At 46.1% G+C, this 10862-nt stretch overlaps 1 protein-coding gene across 1 annotated transcript in view; it reads right to left on the bottom strand.

The window, feature by feature from the left end:
* Positions 1 to 2409: 2409 nt before the first annotated feature.
* Positions 2410 to 10862, bottom strand: part of Fkbp9 (FKBP prolyl isomerase 9) — a 45252-nt gene continuing 36799 nt past the window's right edge. Inside the window, exons 8-10 of the mRNA XM_008827547.3 lie at positions 7282 to 7427; positions 6252 to 6415; positions 2410 to 3773 (exon numbers count right to left, since the gene is read on the bottom strand). Coding sequence (XP_008825769.1) covers positions 3597 to 3773; positions 6252 to 6415; positions 7282 to 7427 — 487 coding nt within the window. The 3' untranslated portion in view covers positions 2410 to 3596. The remainder of the gene's footprint in view (positions 3774 to 6251; positions 6416 to 7281; positions 7428 to 10862) is intronic.

The raw sequence follows: 10862 nt of genomic DNA, 5'->3' as shown, positions 1-10862 counted from the left end.
CTAACATGCACATACCTACAGGCAGACATACACATATACATATAATTAAAAATAAAGTTTAAAAAATAGAGTCTTTCTGGGCATAATGGCACACGCCTTTCATCCCAGCACTAGGGAAGCAGAGGCAGGTGGATCTGTGTGGGATAGAGCCCAGCCTGGTCTACATAGCAAGTTCCGGGCCAATTGTAGCTACAGGGAGACCCTATCTAAAAAAAAAAAAAAAAAAAAAAAAAAAAGAACCCTCTAAGGATAAAGACATGAAATTGACCAGTCACATGCATAAAAGATGTTTCATATTTGTAACTGAAACTAAGCAATTGGGAACAGTCTCTTTTTAAATAAAAGACTCCAGATCCTTAGGAGAGCTAAGAGGTGAGGGCTTCAAAATAAATACCTGTTCCTGGAAGCCTAGGATAGTAAAATCATGGATGTCACTGCAAGGACCAGTGAGAGCTGAGGGCTACAGGCCTGCACACAGGCCAACTAATGAAAACATAATGTAACATTGACTGGTACTACTCCTCCGTAACCCAGGTCGGTCTCAAACTCCAGGCAGTTCTGCCTCAGCCTCTTTAGTGCCGAGATTACAGGTATCACCACGCCTGGCTCTTCTTCCGCGATTACAGGTATCACCATGCCTGGCTCTTCTTCCAAAAAACAAGTCACAAATTCTTAAATAATCAAGCAAACAAAATTCGCAGATTTTAACAAGTACAAACTGTTTTTGTTGCAAGTGCCCTAGTGTTTAATATCACATGGATGCTTAAAATATTCTAATTATACAGTAGGCATCAGTAACTGAATTTATATTTAGGGCCCACAGTTCAAATTCTGTAAGTCAGACATGATGTCAGTACGACACCCATCAGCAGCTATTCCCATTAGAAGACCTAGGCTGCCTCAAGCAGCAACACAGGAATTGAATGCAAGATATGATTAAGTGCGGTGCTGCATCTTGGGTTCCTTAATCAATATTCAGCCTTGTTGACAGCTATGACTGTAACCATTTGCAAATACAAGCAAGAGCTGCAGCACTACAAAGGGGCCAGCAAGATAGTGCATTCTTCCAGTGTCTTTGACAGGGTCTCAAATAATCAAACTCCCCCAACCCCAGGAAGAATGGAAAAGCCCAGGTAGCACTCATCCCACTAGCCAAGAGTTGCTCTCTATTCCTGAAATTCTAAGGCTCACCATTTATTTTCACAAAGAATCTTCTGTCTCAGCCAGCCTGTCTCTACCACTGCAGCCTGTAAAGGCATTCAGTACAGGCCAAATAAAAACCAGGTAGCATCTGGTTTGCATCCCAAAGGGCAATTCAGTTTAGGAGGAAGCAAGATTATTGTTTCTGATGCATTTAAGGAGTCCTGTTCATTGCAGAGCAGGGCAGCAATGGTCAAGGTAGAACATGGCTAAGGAACATCAATGGTCAGTCACAGCCAAAAAGGCTGTGGGCATCCCCTTGGCTCATCTGAATATGCTTCTGTAAACAGTAACATTTCCTTTCTGAAAGCAAGCACACACCAATACAACGGCCAGTTACTCTCCACTTGCTTCCACTTCAACCACACACAGTGAAGTGTTATTCTTCACTCTGTGTGTGTGTGTGTGTGTGTGTGTGTGTGTGTGTGCGCGCGCGCGCATGGAGGCCAGAGGTCAGCACTGTGTCATTCCTCAGGAACCATCCACATGTCTCTCATTTGGCCTGGAGCTAGCCAACTATGCTAACCACAAGCTCTCCACCCCTCAGCACTGGGATTACAATCACACACAACACCCAGTTTTTCACATAGGTTCTGGGGTAGAACTCGGGTTCTCATGCTAACCCCACAAGCATTTTGCCAACTGAGCCATCTCCCCAGCCTTTATTCTCTACATATCCCCCATGAGGCCAACCTTGGAGAAACCTCATTTCTGAGCTCTTTCCCTCTGGCTTAGGATGGGGTTCAGCTAATGGGAGCCAATGGCAGGCATGAGACAAGAGGACCAGAGGGGACAGTCTATCTTCCTCTTCACTCAGCTGCAATGCCAGCCATAGCTCTGGGGTGGCCAGGTGCCTAGACACACACATACACACACACTCCAGTAACCTGCCCTGCTCCCGCTGATACCACTTAACCTCAGGCCCAAGAGTGACAGCCTCATGCTGTTGCTAAGCAACCCTGCCCTTGCACATAGGTATCATAGTCTGCTCCCCTGAGCCCCACCCACTTCTGCAAACAGTTCTTTAGGCAGCTTCTCCGGTGTGTTTCCTGCCAGGACCCGACAGATGTCCCTGTACCCCATACACTGCTCTCCCTCTAAGGAACGTAATGCTGTCCAGCCCTGTTTGTGTCAGGAGGATTCTGACTACACAGTGTGTTCTCATAGGATCCTCTCCACCTTCAAATAAAATGCCACAAAACCAGATGATAGGATTCAATATTTTATACAGGAAAAAAAATCAGGTTTCCAACATTAATTCCATTGAACAAGTGCACAGCATTTTCATGAACTATCTCCAGGCAACATCAATACAAAACAGTTTAAATTAGTAAAAAAGCCATTTCAAAAGGAAAACCCTTGATGACTTTAGGGTAAGTGTTAAGACCACTTGCAACAGAGGATGCAAGGCAGCAATGTGGTTTCTACATGATGTAGGAACAGGCTGGCCTGTATGTTACTGCTTTCCAGTGGCAGAAGGAGACCCCAACTGCCCTACAGGATACAAATAGTGGCAGAAAATATCACCTTCATCTGCTGAGAGGAACCCCAATTCAGTCACAGTAAAACTGCTGTTGACTGGCCAGCAAGGCTCAGCTATCAGCCCTTTATGTATCTATCTAACCAAAGGCGTGCAGAGTGGAGAGAGAGTACCCTACAGGACAGTGCCACGAGGGTAAGGAACAGTGAAGCCGATAATCCTACAGAGCCAATGCAGAGCAAATCCTCTTTTTGTGGTGTAAGACAGCTTTCAAATGGTCTGTCTATGGTTTTTGTCTGTCCAAGCAGCTCCTGTTAAACTTCCAAGTTGCATTATCAATTGTAGGGCCGCCACAGTATAATATATGAACTGGAAAAGCACAATGTTGGCATTTGTAGAGGGGGTAGCATATGGGGCCTGGCATCACCAGATTGTGCAGAGCATCGAGAAAAGTCACAGCTGTGGGATCTCACTGGGGTATGCATGCCCTCTGCCTCCCTGCCCCTGTAGAGAATGCTCTTAAGATTCACTCCATCAAGTTAAAAAAAAAATCAGATTTCTTTAGGTAGACAGCTGGGTACTTTTCTTGTTTCCTCCAAGGTGGTTATATATTGTACATGAAGTTATTTTCCTTTAGTTACACAATTTCCCAGAAGACTCACAAATAATGGTCAATAGTGCAGCCTTTCCAACACGTCACATATCCCAAGGCCCTCTGCGTAGATTCTGTTTGCTATCACTGGCAATCTGCCCAAGTTCTCACCATGAACATCAATCCACCCTGATGGATGTACTACGTCGTCTATCTACTACTTGCTAATGTCAAGCCTTCCTAGAAACCCTCACACCCTGACTGCATGCTCTGCCACAGCAGATGGCTTAGTGTCATACACTCCCTGACTGGCTCGTGTCAAGCTTAGAGTTCATCATGTTTCGCCTCCTGGTCTTTGAGTTTAAATTCCTCAGCCACGACCTTCCCATCTCCATTCCGGTCCTGGTTGGTAAACATATTCTTCACAATCATTTCAGCATCAAAGCCAGGAGCCAGTTTCCCTTTGCCCGTTGCCACCTGGGCATGAATGTACTCTGAGAACTGGAGAGAAAGGGGACAGAGCAAAGGTGAGGTACAGTGAGATACAGCAGCTGCAAGTGTGGAATCAGACCTGAAATACTGCAGGGTGAGGGTGGGAGGCTGGAAATGGGGTCTGAGCTTCCAAAACAAGCTGTCCTCAGACCTGGACAGGACCTGGACTCCTTTCCCCGGGTGCGGGTAAAAATCCCTAAACTAGGGATTGGAAAGATGGGTCAGCAATTAGACCACAACTGTTCTAGCAGAGGACCTGAGTTCAGTTCCCAGCACCTACACTGGGCAGCTCACAACCACCTGTAACTTCAGCTCCAAGGGATCCAATCCCCTCTTCTGGTCCACACAGACACCTACACATATGTGCACATATACCTACACAGACACATAATTTTAAAAAGTAGTAGAAAAATGAAACCTCCTGAACTAAATGACTTGAAGAAGCCTTAGAACCAGGTAGCCCACATCCATGGCAACCACCAGAACAAGCCTTCAGCTTCCCACCTGAGGATGAACCCCTGAAAAACAATGTTGGATCCAAACATCCATTTACTCACACAATAAAAACAGCATCTACCATGTGCAAAGACCATTCTAGACCTACAGGACATATCATACACATAAACACTGAACTTGAAATGTTTACATTCTACATGAATATAACCATTAAGTAAATTACATTTTAAGTTACAAAATGTAATGCTCCAGGAAAAAAAAAAAAAAGAGAGAGAAAGGCAATGGTAAGAAAGGGCAAGTTTAAACAGTCAATTTGGTGGTCAGAGTAGAACCTCTGGGGTCAAGGAGACTAGTGCAAAAACTTGAAAGACGCAAGAGAATGAGTCAAACAGTTATCTGAGACACGTAGGTTCTAAGCGTAGAGAGCAGCTGGTGCAGAGCCTGCCTGGAAGGTTCACAGAACTCCAAGGGAGCATGCAATGGGCCAGCCACACAGCAGAGGGAGTAGCTGGCAGTGAGAAGATGGTGGAAGACTGTTACAGACCACAGGAGGCCATGGAGATGGGGCAGGTCCTGAGAAGTGGCCATGAAGGACACCAATGCTCTCACCTGAACAACGGGAAGGAAAGAGTGCACTGATGGCCACAGAGAATCTCGGGTTGAAGCAGGCTTGGAGTTGGGTCAGGACAAGGCTCAGTGGTACAATAAATGAGAGGTTTTTCAGGTGGTCGGATACATGAGTGTAGAATGAGGAGACGAGGTGGGGTGGAGTTACAAATCTGGATCACATCAGAGCGATAGGAAGGAGGTGGACAGGACAAGGAACTCAGTCCAGGCTCTAGCCTGGGGCCCTCCCACAGGAAGATACAGAAGAGAAGAGGCCAGTGAGGTGGAAAGTGCGTGAATGCACCCTGTCGGGGTTGGGGTGGGGGCATGACACCACAAGCTGAAGAGGCAGAGCTGGGGTCAATGGCATAACAAGACAGAGGCCTATCAAGACTAGGCCCAAAGAATGGAAAGCTGAGCAAAGCAGTGTGAACCTGGAGTCCCAGCTACCTGGGATACTGAAGGCAAAGATGGCTTGAGCCCAGGAGTTTGGGGCACAAAGAAAGAAAGAACCCATCTCACAAAAAATAAATCCAGGCATGACAGTGCATACTTGTGCTCCTAGCACTCAGGAGGCTGAGACAGGAAGATCATGAGTTCAAGGCCAACCTGGGCAAGACCTCATCTCAAAACCACAAAAATGTATGCATGAAATAAAAGAATGGGCACAGAAAAATAAAAGGTAAAGCTAACAGTTCTTCTGAGGTTTTTACTGTAAAGTGAGCAATGAGGTTTTAAAATTGGAAAGACATATCAAAAAGTAATATAAAAAAATAATTGTACTGGGCATGATGGTGCATGCCCATAATCTCAACACTTAGGAGGCTGAGGCAGGAGGACCACGAGTTCAAGGTTAGCCTTGGTGACCTACTGAAACTATGTCTCAAAAACAAAAGAGAATGGAACATGGAATGTATGCCAACAGGAATGATCCAGGTCCACATAGTGACATAATAGAAAGGGGGAAAGGCTGGAGCACACGCATGAGGTGAAGCAGGCAGCAAGCTCCAACACTGTGCTCAGCTCCAAAAGAGGTGGGTGACCCTGGCACAAAACACTGGCTAGCTGAGATCTTGGGCAACCATTTCCAAAGTTTCCTCTGAATCATGACTATTACACAGCTGTTGAGCATGAAAAGAGCACGAGGCAGACCTTTTTTCTTGGGGGGGGGGGGGCACCCAGTAGCCAGGCCCTGAATCCAGATTTGTGCTTTAAGACAAGCCCTGCACCTCTCAAGAGCTCAATTTTTTCCTGTGAGAATGTGTGTAAAAGCCCTTGGAACATACGTGTGCTAGTTACCATCATCATGAGAAATCTGTGTAGCCTGCTGTCCTCAGCATATGGAAGGCTCTACTTTCAGAATGGACCCTATCACATGAAGCTCCCTGGACAGCTTCTGACCCTCCTGCCACAAAGGCCAGTTACCTCCTCCAGCAGGACTTCTCCATTGCCATCCTTGTCGATTTCTTCAAAGAGGTTGGGGGACACCTCACCATTCCATATGAACATGTACCCCTCAGGCAGGCCAGACACCAGCTCCAGAAGTTCAATGTCAAACACTAAGACAGCACTACCAGGCACTTCTCCATCTACTCAAGAAACAGGTAGAGCATGGTGTTAAACCACAGGGTCTAGACCATCCACCTGTGCTCCCCTCCCCAGTCTCTGGCTGTCATACCCAAGGCGGCTGCTCGTACCCAGGTGTAGCTGTTGGTCTCCCTGTAGCCTCACTGGTCTGGAACACACTAAAGTAGACCAGGTTGGTCTTGATCACAGAGATCTGACTGCCTCTGCATCAAGTGTGCTGGTATCAAATGTGTGCACTATGACCATGCCCAACATTTTTTTAACTAAATCCCCATACATCACATACAGAAAGGATTTCATGAAACCTGGGCTTTAGTTTATAAGCAAAATTAAATCTTAAAGCTGGGGCGATAGCTTGATAGCATGTAAAAAAGTCAGGTATGGACCAGTGAAATGGCTCCGTCAGTGAAACACCACACTGTAAGGATTCAGTGAGCCTGGCTTTTCCAGAACTTGGAAGCAATCTCTGCCCCAGAGTATTTTCTTGGCTGACTTACAGACTCTGAACAGTGAGAAGCAATGGCCCCCTGCATCCCACCTATCCCAGGACACAGTTCCCAGGAGCAGGCAGCCAGATGCCAGATAATCACCTAGAGGCCTCCTCCAGGGTCTAACCAAATGAACCTGCAGACCAATAGTGTGTCTTCTTAAAGCCTGCTTTCTCAAGGCAGTCAGCAACAGCTCACTGTATTCACAGGGGTCTTTAAACAAAAATGTTCAAAATGTAAAAAAAAAAAAACAAAAAAAAAGCCATAAACCACAATCCCCTTTAGGTTTTACATAGATGGTCCACTTATGACCAAAAAAAAAAAAAAACATACAATTCAGATGGTGAATGTGCCCAACACTCCTGACCCCTGCCACTTACCCACGCCGGCCTCTCCGTAGCCCAGGTGGGGTGGAATGATCACTGTGCGTTTCTCTCCCACACACATCTCTCTGAGGCCCATATCCATCCCCAGCACCACTTGTCCAGATCCCAACACAATGTTGTAAGTTTTTCCTAAATTCCACCTGAAAGAAGAAATGAATGCTCATCAACCGTGGCCGAGGGTGCTCTGCTCAAGATGGGCAGTCCTGTGGGAGCAAGAGACTGACACACATCAGGGCACATTTGGCAAAACAACCAGCCTGACACTTTTCAAGTGTCAAAGGCATGGAAATCGAAACCAAAGGGCTGTGCCACAGAACAGAAGTAAGTGGGAGTGGGCTCCTTCAGCCATGAGAGGTGTTACAGAAATACCAGTGAAAACGAAGTGGGATCTGAGGACTGAAAGGTTAACAGTGTATACGTCCTGATTTTAGTGGAAGCACTGAATTACACAGGACACACTGAGAACACCTGTTTGTAGGAAATGCACACTCAAGACTTTGGAGTGATGGGACTTCCTGGCTACAAGCTTCTCTCTGATGGTTGGGGGGGGGGGTTGTTTGCATCTAAATAGGCATTTTATGAGAATTTATTATATACAATGTAGTTAGGAGCCTGGTTTTATTATTTACCTATTTAGAGACAGAGTCTCACTATGGCTCAGGCTGACCTCAAACTCCTGATCCTCCAGCTTCATCCTCGAAAGTGCTGGCATTACACGCATCCACCAGGCTTAGGAGCATGGATTTTAGATTCAGGACTGTGTCCCAGACAGCGTGTTTCCTCTGAGGGGCGGGGCCTGCTGAGGAGAATTGACTGTGGGGAGGTAGTCACAGGAGGAGGGGCTTTCTGCACCATCTTGGACTGGAGCCACAACCCTACCAGAATATGCGTACCAACCTGCGGCAGGACTACAGGGCCCATGAGGTGTGGGCAAAAGCTAGCAGTGACTTTGGGCAGGTGGTGGGAGCAATCTGGAGTGTGGTGGGCTTGCAGTATGGAATGGCAGGCTCGGAGCAGAGGCGCAGAGCTGGTGAGCACCTGGTATTTGTCTCTTTGTGAGTTATCCCCCTGACACACACACACGGTATAAACTATAATAAATTCACATAAAAATATGTTATCTGGTTTGTCTGATAGCACAAGAACCCCGGAGAGAACTCGGGCGACAAGGACCTGAGTTAGAATCCTGGTGCTGCCATTTAATTTGACCTTGGGAAATGTGATCTTTGTTTCGTTATAAAGAGAGTCATAGCTGTATCAGGAATATCCTAAATAGCAAACCATAAACACACGTGGCACAGTGGAGAGCAAAGAAAGGAGTGGGCACAAATGGATGGCCCTAAGGGGCAATGCCCTACTGTCTGGAAGGCCTTTAACTCCACAAACCCCCTGAGAATGTCACTAACCTCAATGCCTGGAGTCCTGGGGACCTAGGGAAGAAGTTTGCCACAGAAGAAAATCAGTCTATTTCAAAATCTGTGGTACTCCCCCAAAGTCCAACACCAGTTACGTTCTTCATACCCAAGAAAGAAATAACCAGACCTCCCTTAATGCCCATTACCAGGTGTTGACAAGGAACAACTGTCTCCTTAAGGCTAGAGCCCCCCTCAGTCCCCTCTGCCTCCCAGGGCCAGAACTGCCACTTCTTCCCTCCTTCCCAGGACAAGCTGGCATCCTGGGGCCAATAAACCCAGCAGCCTTATGTTTATCCTCCCTGGGAGAAAATTCTACAAAGCCAACATAGGCTCAAGATGCCCTTGGGGGGAGGCCTGCGGAGGGGCCACCTCTGACCTACTGCTGTCAGGCCTCTTGTCAGCTGTATCAAGAGTCTTCACACTTCCTCTCTCCAAGCCCCTGTCAGAGGCAGCACTACTCTCAAAGTCTTACAGAAGAGTCAAGGTCTCGTTTATCCAGTAAGGAATGCCCAGTTGAAATATACAGGCAACAGGAGAACCCTCTAGCAGGCAATTTGTCACCCATCCAGATCTCCATCTCTCCTCCCAGCAACAGCTGCTCCTTGTCCTGATGACAAGTGTCCACCCCTGTGTGGGGAGGTCGTGTTCACTGCACCCATGCAGGGCTTGAGGGGAGCCAGGAGGGCAACTGCCTGCCACCCTTCCCATCATTCCTTTACTTGGGAACTGTACCCCCAAAAGAGGCCAGGAGGGCCATGTGGTCTATAGATTTACATGTAGCACAAACAACTCTCAAGGCACAAAATGGAGTTCCTCATAAAACGTGACTCCTAAGAGCTCCATGAACACGTGACTGCATCAAACACATCAGAGACAGGAAGTCGATTTTCTGGCCCACAGAGGCAGATCCTGAAGCATGAGGATGGAATTCCTTTGCTCACCTCCCACTGCACATCCCCTTTCCACAGCCTGAGCAGCAGACAGTAATTGGAACACTGGCAAAGGCCGGCCCACTTTCCCTTGCGTGAGCTCTCTTGACCCACTAAACAACTACAAGCCATGCTTCTTTCCCTCTGCCTCTGAATACTTCCAGAACTAGTGGTGGGGGTTTCTTTGTAAGCCATATATCTGTGAATCCGGGCCAAAGAAGTAAAGAACATAGTTCATCAATTCTAAAATGTGAAATTTTTTTCACATGTTAACATCTCTGTCATTATGACTGACAGAGCATCATTATTTTCTGGTAATACTTTTGCTTTCTTAGAGATGCTTAAAATAGTATTTCTAATAAGTGAATTTTTGATTTTATGAAATACACTAAACACATTAGTATTCAGAACCTCAGAGCCCAAAGCCAGACTTCAGAGTGACAGGAACAAGGGAGAGAGGCGCCTTCACAAGTACAAGAGCAGCCCTTAACGCAAAGGAAGCCCTTTCCACTTCCAACTCCCTATTTAGAGATCTAAGTCAGGCTCAGCACAGAAGTGAAGCACTTACACAGAAATATAAAGAAAGCCTGAAAATGTTTCTTTCCCAGAACAGAAACTATGATACTTACAGATGTTTTTGAGGTTCTAATTCATAGGAAGCAACACTCCTCTGACATTCTTAGTTAATAGATATTCAGGTTTATTTAAATCAACTAACATTTATAAAATACTCTTTTTGTTCTACAGATGCTGATCAGTAATAGGTAGAGACAAAAATAACTTGAAACTTGGTAATCCAAAAAATAATAATAATACCTAAAGCGCTAGGAGACAGGAGTACTTGATTCTTCCTAGGAATTAAGGAAAATTTTTGAGAAAAGGAAAGGCATTTAAGTCCAGATGAAAGTTGGCCAGAAGAAATAGGTCAAGCAGTGTATCATGATAAGAGGCAACTCTGCAAAGAAGGTTCCTCAGTGAAGAAATGACTGGTGAGGCAGAGTAGAGCAAAGGGGGCATTATGTACCAGACTCTGAGTCTGGTCTTTATCTGAGGATCTCACTGTGTATCCCACGCTAGCCTTGAACTCTGTCTCCTATCTCAGCCTCCTAAGTGCTGAGATTGTAGGTATACTAGGTATATGTACCACATTTTGCTCCAAGGGTCAGTTATTGAAGACATGAATATGTACTTGAGAAAGACAATTCCACCAGGTAAGAAGCAGTTTGGAACA

This window comes from Nannospalax galili, unplaced genomic scaffold (genome assembly GCF_000622305.1).
Source record: "Nannospalax galili isolate Female #2095 unplaced genomic scaffold, S.galili_v1.0 scaffold132, whole genome shotgun sequence".
NCBI classification, from domain to species: domain Eukaryota; kingdom Metazoa; phylum Chordata; class Mammalia; order Rodentia; family Spalacidae; genus Nannospalax; species Nannospalax galili.
This window is presented reverse-complemented; position numbering and strand designations above follow the sequence as displayed.